The sequence below is a fragment of the Helicoverpa zea genome, chromosome 20 (assembly GCF_022581195.2).
Source record: "Helicoverpa zea isolate HzStark_Cry1AcR chromosome 20, ilHelZeax1.1, whole genome shotgun sequence".
NCBI lineage: Eukaryota > Metazoa > Arthropoda > Insecta > Lepidoptera > Noctuidae > Helicoverpa > Helicoverpa zea.
In genome coordinates, this window is record NC_061471.1 from 8,976,398 (window position 1) to 8,990,458 (window position 14,061).

General features: G+C 36.7%; 1 protein-coding gene across 1 annotated transcript in view; it reads left to right on the plus strand.

Annotated features, from left to right (window-relative positions):
* Window positions 1-3,219: 3,219 nt before the first annotated feature.
* Window positions 3,220-14,061, plus strand: part of LOC124640109 — a 72,425-nt gene continuing 61,583 nt past the window's right edge. Inside the window, exon 1 of the mRNA XM_047177761.1 lies at window positions 3,220-3,256. Coding sequence (XP_047033717.1) covers window positions 3,220-3,256 — 37 coding nt within the window. The remainder of the gene's footprint in view (window positions 3,257-14,061) is intronic.

Genomic DNA, 14,061 nt, shown 5'->3' on the forward strand with positions numbered 1-14,061 from the left:
AGAGAACTACTTCCTCAAAAATTATAGTCTTATGACCAGTAACCCTCAGAAATAAAAGCCTTATAAATCTCTAAATAAAGATCAGGTATCGACTAAAATGATTCAAAATAAACTATCGGCCGATACCTTAGTTTTGTAGTCTGCGCGGGCCTTAAACGAAACAGTTTCATTTTGGTAAAATGAATTTTCAAAATTAATTGCGTAGATCAGGTAGCGGCCGGCTAAAAACATTGATTGGTTTCACTATAACTTCAAACTAAACCAAAAACTGATAGTTTAGTTTTAGTTAGTCTGCGCCTTAAACGAAACATAAAAGGGGTTTCAAAGTAGCTTTACAGACACTTTAACATACTGTCAACCGAACTAAGCACATCTTGATAAAACCTCATTGGTTAATCAATGCTAGATACTTACATTGCAAACTAAAAATGTTATTTATTTTAATCTTACGTTACCTTTTGAATTCTGCTGCTGACTGCAGTCGTTGTCAGATATATCTCACATCTGACATTAGTATCGATATCAGCAGTCGCTCAGATATCGATGTCATATGCCAGACATCTGATGGTTTCATGTAAATACATAGAAACCGTAGGTATTGCAGCTGCGGTTGTCGGTAGCAGTCCTTACGGGTAGTCAGAAGCCAGTCTAACCAAAGGGTATCGCGTCTCCCGGGTAACTGGATTGAGGAGGTCAGATAGGCAGTCGCTCCTTGTAAAACACTGGTACTCAGCTGAATCCGGTTGGACTGGAAGCCGACCCCAACATAGTTGGGAGAAGGCTCTGGAGATGATGATGAGGTATTGCAGCTGCGGCCAAATTCGTGCAGGTGGGGGATTTGCAATCGGCAGCATAGATCGGCAGGATAGCATTTGAAACGTACCTTTACGATGAAATTTTGCTTGATTACGTTAAAAAGTCACAGTCAACACATAGGTAACACAATAATTAAATATATGGTTTAGTGATAATTGAGCGCGATTGTCTCGGAGCGAGCTCATTACGCGTAAAATTAACTGAATTAAGTCGGTTCAATCTCTGCGTCGAGTGGGAGGGGGGGGGGGGTCAGGGTGTCGCGGGGTATTGATTGTCATTGTTCGTGTGGTCCACGGAGGACTAGTGTGGTCTATGGGGTCTGTCAATTATGGTGATTTTTTTATAGTTAAAAAAAAAAAAAATAATGTCGGGACACCTTTTAAACACACGGTCGGTTAGCCCCATGGTAAGTTATTTATTAACTTGTGTTATGGGTGCTAACACAACTGATAAACTACATATAGCTACATATATACATATTTATAAATACATATTGTAACACCCAGACCATCAGCTTATTCAGTCATTACCAATAGGCTCTATGTAAAACACTAGCCGTTTGCCGTTGCATAGGAACTACTGCCCATACGGGAGTAAAATATAGCCTGTGTTACTCGAGGAGAGTGTATATTTCCAACAATGAAATAATTTTTCAGGTCGATTAAGGTACAAACAAACAAACAAAAAAGTGTTTCCTATTTATTATATTGGTATAATTTTAAAATTGAAATCTATATAAAACAAAACAGCATATATTATTACGTCAGATTTTGTAGAGTTACCTGGTCCACACACTATGTGCTCGATTCCCTACATCTATCTATCTAAAACAGGTTAATGATTTGAAGTCACAGAAATAGGTATCAAGTTACATTACTCAACGTAAGATACTATTAACATATTTAATGACAAAGCTTTACAAGTAAATTACCTCACCTAATTGTATACACAACGTGAGACGTTGCTTTTCTTCACAATAAACGTAAAATATTATTAAGTATTGTACTAAGGTATGTTATTTTGCCTCCAAGTTCACAGTCACACAAAATGTTTATTTGGCACGAATAAGTTCAAAGCTTCGCCGCCCCTGATCGTCTGTCTAACTACATAATATATGTTACGTGAATTATTTGCCCACCAACTAAGAGGGATTTTCGTGTAAATACGGATAAAAGGATTGATACTGTCGTTTTGTTTTGCTTAATAGTGATACATTTTGTACACTTTCCTTACAGTAAATATCCTCAAATTTATATAAAAGTATTTTGGAAGCCTTTTCATCAAATAAATTACATGAGCGTTGCTCATAAATTCATCTCTACGAAAAATACTCGCGTAAAATCAATTGCTACGCGCTGGCTACGTTAGCGCTACGACCGTGCTACGCGGCGTAGCGCGACCGTAGCCCAATCGAGTAGAAAGAATGGGGGGAGATAAAATATATGGAGGCTGTAACATCAGACAGGGTAAAATGGGGGACGCTATTACACGACAATCCCCTTCATTATGCCAACATTTTACCCTTTTGTTTTGTTACTGGGCGAAAATAACAAAAAAATACGCTCTAATTTATTTAATTCTACGTGCTGTTGTGGGAAAATTTGGGAAATGAAATTAATATAATTTACAGAGTGCTTTGTTGGTAGCTTTTTGTATTAGGTCGGTATTTTTTAATGGGTATTCATTTTCATATTTTTTCACTGATGCGGAATATTTTTTTTTAAACGAAGTTACTTATTATGATCAAAGTGACTACATAACTGAAACATAAATGATTATTAATGCATGTTGACGTAACCGACGACTGTATTAATTCTCTAGGCAATAAATAATTGGTTTGTGACCTTACAGAATGCAGACGACTCGCGTTCAATGCACCCCTGTAATAATATTTATTGGGCCAACCAAAATATTTTATATGAGGGTGCAGCCATAAATTACGTAAAAAGATTAAGTGAACGAAATCACTTGCTGCTTTCAGACGTAATATTTTAATCAAAACATGTTTTTGAATTAAACTTTTTAGTTTTCAACGAAGCGAATAAAATCAACTTTGTTTTGTAAGCCGATTCATATTCTGATTTGATTAGGTTTATTAAATTGTGATTTTAAATGAATGATCAATAGCTCTCAATTATATTTTGAGGCACGAAGTGATTCAGTGCGGTTAGCTATCGTTTGAGTTGTAGACTCTCAGACTTCACAAAATAGGATTCATTCATATTTAACTTTGGCAAAAAAATTGCGAGTGTACATACATGTATTCTAGTATAGATTTTTGACTATTTTTGGGTGCAAAAATTATAAGTCAGTTCTACTACACTATATTGCAGAGACCCTCAAGTTGCTTGGGACCATTTTGAAATATTATTTTTGGTTTCAGGTCCACGATCGCTGTGCACAATGTTTTCCTTATGCCGACGCTACAAAGATGATCATGGTGAGTTATAATTAGTTACATTCACATTTCAAAATACCTAAAAAAATATTTGTAACCATCATTAGAATTTTATCACTTTGATATACTCAAACGTTGTCTGACTTAAAGTACTTATTACTTTAAAATGTTTCTGTAGCAGCTATTTACCTACTTACGTTCTTAAAATTGTGTAACGTCTCAGTATTCAACCGTAAACTACCAATAAATTATTTATTCCACGAGTAACATTTGAAAAACATTTTTCTGGAGTCAAGAATCTAATTTCAGACCAATCCTAAGCGTTTGCACTTGCAATCACTCCGCCGAAGCAGTCGAATTATATATTTATTTGCGCAAAATCTTGAACAAAACCTAGTATTTTCTAAACCAGTGCTTCTCAAACTTTCACGAACCCTTGAGGGTTCATTGGGCGTCACTTGGCTGCCACTGGTTTAAGTAAAGTAAATAATATATTAGTGACTGTTTATTACAATTTTACAATTAATGATAATGAACAATTTGGTTTGTTTACCAAAATTTTTCAACTAACGAGGGTTCAGGTATTCAATAAGTTTGAAAAACACTGCTCTAGACTACTGTTGGCACTATTTGTATTGTAGCTATGCTTAAGGCTTGTACTACACATGTATACTGTTGGAATTCTGCCATCAAAACATGTGAGCCTTCCGAATAGGAACTATGGTTTGTCGCGTTTTATTCTATTCATAGTGAATAATGGCGTTGGTAGTTACACCAACTGATCTCGAATATCTAGGTTATACTTTGACCTTCATAAAAGATTTTTTTATGACCTACGTGGATAAACTGGCTTTATTGTAGAACTTCAATATATGTCAAAATATCATTGATCACTTGATCAATCTTTTAATTACTTGTAGTTGTAGCCGCGGCCTTCATTTCGTTGAACATTTACACAATGTCAAGCTTTATAATCATTACCCCATCGCTCTATCCTAATTTATTTACCATAGAAGCAAAATGTATATTGTCATCAATAGTATATACGTCTTTGCCACCCTTTCATCTTAGTATCTTCTCTATCCTGTCATATCTATCATCTTTTATAGCACCCATCAATCATTTCTTGATCTCCTTACACAAATTTACTTATATGATACCAGCTTCCACTAGCAGTTTCACTTAAGACCCTAGAGAACTACTTCCAGCACTCAGATAAAAATACCCTTCATTCTATGTCAGATACCTAATTTCATACGTCTTACCATGACACTATAATAGACAGAAATCTTTTCCAATATTTCTTAACCGTTTCACTTTTCAACATCATCATCATTTTTTTATCGTCCCACTGCTGGGCTGCGGCCTCCTCTCACACAGAGAAAGATTGAGCGTTCACCGGCGTTCACCCCGCCTGCTCAATATGTGTTGATTCGTATTTCGCTTTTATTAATATCTTATTAATTTCAAAAACCGAATAAAATATCTAGCTGAAATCCACTGTTCTTCACAGACACATATATTTATATTGTACATCCTTACTAACGTGTCTTGTTCAACAGCCATTTACACTAACACTAAGAGGGGTAATGTAGTTACATCCACATGATTAAATTTGTCAAACACTGTCCTCGTTTAGTACCAACTTTAATGTCCTTTGGTCACATTTTAATGGGTTTCGGGCTAAATTCTTAAGTGGCAAAAATGTGAGGTGACCCTTATGACAAGGGTCCTTTATCTACGCTTTGTTCGGTTAAACCAGTGTTAAATGTTATAAATCAGTGTTTAGTTTTGAAAAATAATTACAAGGACGTCAGAAAATTACTATTTTAGTCTGTTTAAAATTACGAGTACTTCCATTATTTCGTCTACCTTTTTCACAATTTCAGATGTTTTATTTTTTTAATTTATTTATTTTATGTTGTTGTTTATGTTGTTTTCTTGTCACACAATAGATTAATTTTCAACCATCTTCTCAAAAAAGAGGAAGTTAGGGAGAGGAGTATTAAGAGTCATTAATTGATCTGACAAGCATTTAAAAGTCATTAATTGATGTATTGGTACTTCCAAAAACCTATACCTACTCCCTATAAAATCTATTATCCAGCTAGTTTTACTAGTTACAAATACAGAATGCATATCTACAAAAGTGGAGTGCTTTTGTCATTTTATGTAGCCGACCTTGCAGTGATATTTTATTGCAATACATCATGCATAAGTTGGATAAGTCCCTTCCTACTCGGAAACGTTCGGGAAACTTCGGCAGTTTTCGGAAACAATGATCGCCAGCGCTTCTTAATTTGTTTGTGCTCCTATCGTTGCCATTTTCGTTGGAAATCGGATGATCGTATATTATCTACTATCTTTATTTACCAAAAAAATAGTAGCCAATATCAATCTTAATGCCTTTTCTTTCGGCCTGTATTTACGCTTTTTAATTCAAAAATTGTGTGTCTGAATGCCCAAGCATTTTACATTTCAAATTACGAATTCGAAATAAAATTTGAATACAAAGGTCCATTTCTGGAAAAAGTTTCTTTTACGTTTTATTTTGCGGCCCTTTGTGAAATTAATAATGTCATAAATGCAGTTCTGTACAACAATAATAGCCTTTATTTTCTGTGAAATCGTTGCTCTTTCACTAATATTTACGAGCACAAACCGCAAGCATAAACTAGATTATAAATCTATTACAATATCGTCCTCCAACCACTGAGTTCGTTGACCTAGCTGCATAGAGCACGTTTCGCTTGATTTATTTTAAAGCGAAAACAGCGCTTTTTTGTTAAAACACCCAGTTTTGCCAGTGCTGCACATTTCTTAGTTATAATGAGCGCATTTGTAACTCTGCGCTTTATAAATGACACGTTTACGTATGGCTTGGTTGTTCGAGGTTTTAAAAGGATAAACGTAGCTTGTGGGTACAGAAATGAATGTTGTATATTTGTTACGGGTTTGTATTATAAAACCGTTTTATCAGTCAAGTTTACTTTAAAACAAAGCAGTGTTGTTTTTAAGTTATTTATTTATTTATTTATTTATTTATTTATTTATACTTCATGCACTTTTCGTACAATGGCGGACTTAACGCCTTAGGCGTTTTCTCCCAGTCTACCTTTAGGTGGTGGAGAAATAGCAGTGGTAGGTGCAAGGTTTTTGTTTGGATAGTTAGTTTAAAAGTATACAATATATATATAGATAATAATACATAATATACATACATACATATAATTGCCAGGAGAGATAAAGAAATAGATAAAAAAAAAACAATCTACGGTAGCGATTCTGCCAATTTCCTATGGATGTGGTCGCGTAATTTCTTTTTGAATGTATAACGACTGTTAACCATCCTGACTTCCAGAGGTAGCTCATTCCAGAGAAGAATAGATTTAACAAAGAAGGAAGAGTGAATGATATCTGACCGGTGAGCAGGGCAGTGAAGAAGACGATTATTAGAGGAGCGGAGATTTTTGCTATGTTGAGAACATATATATTGGAAGTGAGGAGTTAAATAAGAAGGCGTACAGGAAGAGTGTAGAATAGAGAAAAGAGTAGTTAATGCCCTCATCACACGACGTTGTCTTATCGGTAGCCATTTAAGTTGCGCTCGATAGGCTGACACATGATCGTACTTGCGGAGATTAAAAACGAATCGAATGCAATTGTTGAGAAGCCGGTCAAGTTTATTGAGCAGATCTGCATTCAGGTCATAGTAGCAAACATCACCATAGTCGATTATGGGAAAGATTAAAGTTTGCATAAGCGTCGCCTTCACGTTAACTGGGAGAAAATTTTTCAAGCGATAGAGGAACCGCAGCGTGCTGGTCACTTTCTGACTAACAGCTGCAACCTGTGATTGCCAATTCAGCGTGGAGTCAAGGTGTAGGCCAAGATTTTTCACAGTGCAGCTGTAAGGAATGTTAACCCCGTTAAACACTAACGTTGGTAAACCAAGACCATCAACTTTGCTCATAGCTCTCGAACCCCCAATAATGATGGCTTGACACTTGGTAGGGTTAACCACCACCCCAAACCTATCAGACCAAGTCTTCACCACTTCTAAATCAGCATTAATTTTGTCAATAGTATCAGCCAAGTCAATGGCCTTGGTGTGACGGTAAAGCTGCAAGTCGTCGGCATAGAGATGATACGAACACTGAAGCTCGAGAGTGAGTAGATTTATAAATATCGAGAATAGAAGAGGTGAGAGTATGCCGCCTTGTGGAACGCCAACATTCAATGTACACCAACTTGATGAGCCTTCATCCACCCGAACAGACTGCTGGCGATCCCGAAGATAAGAAGAAAACCAATCTAGAGCTTCAGAAGAGACCATCGAATAGGATAGGATGGATAGTAAGATATCGTGACTGACGGTATTGAACGCATTCGAAAAGTCGACTAGAACCAGCACTGTTAGGTTAGCATCTTCCGTAGCCCGCCTAATATCGCCAGTCACTTTAAGGAGGGCAGAGGAAGTGCTGTGGCCTGGCCTAAACCCAGATTGTAGCGGGCTAATGAGTTTATTTGCATAAATAAAACGCGCAAATTGTTTATGAGCACAAGCCTCAAGCACTTTGGACAGGAAGGGAAGAATGGAGATTGGACGGAAATGACTGGGGAGAGTGGGGCTGGAAATTTTGGGAAGAGGACGTACGAACGCTTTACGCCAAAGCAACGGGAAAGTTCCAGAGTAGAGGGAATAGTTGACGATATGGGTGATAACAGGAAGGATCGGGACAAGGATGGAAATAATCATTTGGCGACTGATGTTATCACATCCCATCGCTTTAGACTTAATGGATAGGATAATTCTTCTGATCTCTCCCTCATCGACTGGCTGAAACTTAAAAGGATTAATATTAGGACGCGTTAGACTTGATATAAAGTTGAGAGTGTCCTGTTTGGTTAAATAATCCAAATGGGAAGATGTGCTGAATTGATTGTTTAAAGCATCTAAAGTTATAGAACTAGGTAGGTCTACGTAGGACTAGGTAGGTTATATGGTTTTTCACCAACAAGAATCTTGCATAGTCAAATTAGTATATAGTATAGTGCACAGTTGTGTATAATTACCGTGTCCATTCACAAGGTTTTCACAACAGACAAATATACGATTAGACATTCAATCATTCACACTTGACCGATGATGTGTTAGTGCGTCGAGCATACATTTACGATACGCTCGACGCATTTTCTATAAACAATAGAGCAGTTTTACGGCCAATATTTTACTCCTTATTCCAAGGATATCACGCCCATGGGAAGGCTTGTTCTAACCTTCTGAATATAGCCGATAATTTATTGTCTATACTGACGAATGTTAACTACTTTTGTATCTTGTAGAATGCAGAATATTGTGTTGCGAAAGACTTTCGATCAATCTCAGAGGCAAACCAGTTACTTGGTAATTTCTCGCGGTTATAGGTAATCAATTCCCTAAATGATGCAATTATGAATGAAGTAGGTAGTTGATGAGATTAAAAATAAATCCTTTTTATTTAATTTTGATAGTCATTTAATAAAGTAGGTAGGTATCTGAAAATAATCTCACTTTCATCTTAGATTGTTTTCATATTATATACATCTTGCTGTGAAAGTGACGTCATAGTTTACGATTTCATAAACAAACCGCATAGAATAAGAACTGTTTTTGACAGTTCAATAAAAGTATTGAATTTGACTAGTTGTCAACTGCCGTACTCCTTTCCGTGTATCCAAGGAGACTCCAGGTATACGCTTGAAAGAGCTTTACGTGCTCTACAAGACAAGATGAGATCTTGACACTTACGTGGCAAAGGTTGGCTGGCTTTGTACGAACCTCTGTGAGACGAGGTCCTTAGCATATCTGTAAATCTGTGTGGGTGGTAATTAGCTCGAAGCCTGTTATATGATTAAAGGAAGAACACTAGAGTGTCGGGTGACAGGAAATACTCTCTAAATACAAAATTAGAAAAAATATTTCTTTACACTATGTAAGTAACTTAATATTAAATAAAATTAAAAGTAGGTTCACTATTGCTCTTTGTGAGTTATACTGTCACCCGACGAGTATGTTTATTTCGTGAGCGTAACCATACGAGTGGAAAATCAAAGTGTACTAAATTCAGTGCATTCCTCTGTATGAAGAAATGTACAAAAGCTTTTTCACTTTAAAGTGATTATCAAATATTACCTATAACATTTTCCTTATACTGTGTGTAATAAATTCAAGCCCGAAATACCTCTGAATGAAATAATACATACGGTTTTTTTACACAATAGCAGTCATGAAAGATGACCCATAACATTCTTCTTATGTATTGATTTTTTAAAAGATTATTCCGCATTTACAACACACATTTACGGCGAGTAACCTTTTCCTATATTCCCGTAACAATGTTCAAGGTACCTATGAGGAAATGCACCCGCCGGTGTAGGTATATCAAAAGGATCATGAATGTGGAAGAAGTGAGCGCGTGTAAGAATTGTCACGTGACGCTCAGGGTCACTGCTTCAAGTAAGGATCCTGTTGGAGAAAAGTAATTAAATTCATGGTATTTCAAATACTTACCTACATTTGTTTTGTTTGTTTGCATTTCTTTATAAGGATTTGTCGATTTGTAGTGAGAGTATTATTATCAAATCATTTTTGGACACCATTTTACTGGTCTATTAAATGCGTTAATGGAAATATTCAGTTTCAGAAGTTTCAGCTTAGGTTATTAGGTTGATGATTTGGCCTGAAGTCCAGATAAACTGTTTTCCAATTCATTCTATTGGCAAAAGTCGAAAGTTAATATTATATTCTATTCAAATATTTATTAACCAACTTCTACAATAACAACGAATCAATATGTACCTACCTAATACAATAACACTAAATTGTTTAACTTTTCCGCATGATTTCCTAAATATCTCATCTGGTTTCCGCAGATAATCTTAGCAAAACCCAAACAGAATTAGAATCCAAGAGCTTTAATTTCCGAGTTTATTTTCGGACTACATTCGGCGCTAATGTAACACAATTACCAGTGATTTACAGGCAGGTAAGTTAACACACAATCTAGAAATTACTTCGCAATTCCGATGCTCCGTGTAAATGGGTAGTAAATTAACAAAGATCAATAAAAGTTAATTTTAATTATACACTCGCATCACCGCCATTTCAGTTAATCGCTCGTCTAATGACCATGTCACAAATCAGCTGGTGAAATTGCTGCCTTACCTCCTGGCCCCAGGTGTCGGAGGGGAGGGCCGCGGGGCGGGGGGACCCGCCGGCCCCGCGAGAGCGAACCCAACCATTCATAAAACTAAGCTCGATCGATATAAAACGTCTTACCTACCCTGAAATATCACTCGGAATTACTATAACGGCCGCGCCGCGTTCATTGCTTGGTCAACGCACTCCCTCCGGTTATAAGACGGCAATAAACACGCAATGGACTGTGTACATGGCCTTGACGTGCCGTCTGACTGAGGGAGACGTGTTTTAGGTACACTCATACTTTCTCAAGCTCCTAAAGTACGTTGCGAGATTTAGTTGTGATTGGATTGGTCGGTTGGCTCAGTGAGTTCTTCGACTAGTCTGGCGGGCTCTGTATGCTCAGCCAATTAAGTTGGGGATGAACGGAGACAAAGAGATCTCCATAAAGACAGATATTTAGATAACTGGGGTATATACCCTTTACCAAAGCTTTTTCTTTTAGTTTCAATTCAATTTTCTTTATTGAAATTTCGTCTGATATTAGTTTAATAACGCTGTAATGGTTTCACCGCAAGGCATCGTCTGGTGATCAATCGAAAATATTTTATGAGATTCATTGACTTTATTTTAAATATTGTCTCTAAAAAAAGGTTTATTAAATATAACTTTTTTATATTCAGCTTAAACTTGTCAAGAAGAGGATTATGTTAGTTGTCATGCCCAACTAAATAAGTGAATGAATGAGAATGAATTTTCCTTAACTACTTGTTCAGCCGTTGCAACAACCGTAGCCAAAATAGAAAAATCGAAACACACTGTCTGGCAGTCTGCTTGAAGGGAAAACTTTATACTAAGTTACGAGTTACGAGAACCAACTCTATACGATATTCCTTTTACCCTTGAGCCTTTCTATCGGCAATCTTCTTCTTGCAATCATACTTATATTTGGCCCAGTATTTCGCCACGCACACGGCATTGACGTCTTTGACAATTACACTAGTTAGAAAAGAGTTCAAATTTTTTCGAAATCGTAATGTGCATACATTACGATCCCCCATCAAGTTATCGTGTTTATTCAAGCCGTCTATGTGACAGTTATCCGCGTCAAGTAAACAGAAAGTTGCTGCCGTCTGCTTTCGCGAGATAACGACTGGCTCTTTCCAAACTCTTTTGTGATGGTAATGAATACCCCTTGAGGAATCATTTTTATTACAAGCTTTTATTTAACTTGCAATGTATGTATGTATGTATGTATGTATGTATGTAACTATGTGTGTTCGGGTGGAATTTTACAACTCAATTTTAAGGCACTTGCCCTCAACCGATTGAGCTGCAATTTTGCATACATGTTTAGTTTGGATGACAATGCATGTTAAGCTATGTGACGTCATCCTAAATCCAACATGGCTAAATATACAAGATGGCGGACTAGTTATTTTTAAAGTACCTATACAATATGGGTATCAAATGAAAGGGATTGACTAGTAGAACACATTGCACTTTACGAAATAAAAATCCAAGATGGCCGCCGCTACAAAATGGTGAATAACCTATTTTTTTCAATCCCATCCATATGGGTATCCAATGACAGACAAGTAAAATAAAGTGCACTTTACCAAATCAAAACTAAAAAGTATAAAATAAATTGAGGAAAAAAAATCTTTAAAAACAAGCTTTTATTTAAATGCGCTTAAAATAAAAAAATAATCTTTTACTGTAACTTTACTGATTTATGTTTTAAAAGCTTGTCGCGATTTTACTAAGAAAGTAAATACGAGTACTTAAATGTCGCGACAAGCTTTTAAAACATAAATCAGTAAAGTTACAGTAAAAGATTATTTTTTTATTTTAAGCGCATTTAAATAAAAGCTTGTTTTTTTAATTAGTGCAAATACTTAAAGGGCTTAAAGATCCAGTTTAGATGAAAGGTTTAACGCAATAAGGTGGTCGTGAATTAAGTTTTTTTACGGGATTTTTGTAAGCTGTTTTGACAGCCGTGGTCTTCCTTAGTTAAGTTGGGTAGTTTATTGTGAGTCGTATTAGTCAGTCTTGCATCGCTTTTAATGTCAGTTAAATTAAAGAAAAGGTGAAGGTCGTGACGTATAAGGAAGTTCAGGAGTTGGCGCTAGATAGGTGTAAATGGAAGGAGCTGCACCGACAAGAGCTGGGCTCTTAAATTAATGATGAAAGGACAATGCCAGGGTCTGGGCTCATAGTTTGCCCAGCAGTGGGAGTAGTTCCAGAGGGTTCCTTAGTGCACTCTGAACACGTAATGCAAATATTTTTGAAATCGCTCCCTGGGGTCCCGAGGAAAACCAGTTCAAATATTCTCCATGAAGAGTCACTTGACAAGGCCTGAGCCATTTGCCCAGTAGTAGGAGTGTTTGGAATTGGTTCTTTACTTCACTCTTAACACGAAATTAAAATATTTTTGAAATCGGTCCCAGGGGTCCCGAGAAAAACCGGTTCAAATGTTCTCCTTAGATATTCACTTAACAAAGTCTTTGGCATTTGCCCAGTAGTGGGAGTGGTCAAAATAGGTTCTTTACTACACTCTTAACATGAAATCCAAATATTTTTGAAATCGGTCCCTGGGGTCCGGAGAAAAACCGGTTCTAATATTCCACATGAACTGTCGCTTTACAACGCCTATGTCATTTGCCCAGTAGTGGGAGTGATTGAAATAGGTTCCTTACTTCACTCTTAACATGAAATTAAAATATTTTTATAATCGGTCCCAGGGGTCCCGAGAAAAACCGGTTCAAATGTTCTCCTTAGATAGTCACTTAACAAAGTCTTTGGCATTTGCCCAGTAGTGGGAGTGATTGAAATAGGTTCCTTACTTCACTCTTAACATGAAATTAAAATATTTTTAAAATCGGTCCCAGGGGTCCCGAGAAAAACCGGTTCAAATGTTCTCCTTAGATAGTCACTTAACAAAGTCTTTGGCATTTGCCCAGTAGTGGGAGTGGTTAAAGTAAATTCTTTACTTCACTTTTAACATGAAATTAAAATATTTTTGAAATCGGTCCCTGGGGTCCGGGTGAAAAACCGGTTCTTATATTCCACATGAACAATCGCTTCACAAAGCCTGTGCCATTTGCCCAGTAGTGGGAGTGATTGAAATAGATTCTTTACTTCACTCTAAACATGAAATCAAAATATTTTTGAAATCGGTCCCAGGGGTCCCGAGAGATTAATCTGATAAGACTTTTCTGCCAAATAAGTCTTAGGATCTCGCTGTCAGGATCCAGTGCTGGAAAATGTTGGAATGGGTTTTTTTTACTGTGATTTTCAAATAAATTCTAAAAGCGTTGGATTCTAATAAGAACTGACAATGATTTTCTGAAAAAAAAGGCAATTACCGCAATATTTTTGAATTTACGGTTTAAATCTACAAGGTGCCTGCGCAATAAGCTATCTTCTAGAAAAATCTTATCAAGAGGAATAAAATAAGCTCGAACATGAGGTAGTTAGTAGATACCGTTGAGGAGTTCCCTCGTCTCTCTGTCGTCTCCATTGTCAGGTCAGATCTTAACCTTTACAGTTTTGTGGTGTCTGACACATATACCCGAATGACAAGGTTTTACTCGATATGTGTCTACAATTTTTCGAGAGTCGCTCCCGATTTTTTTAGAGGTTCCATCACCAGACCCTGGGC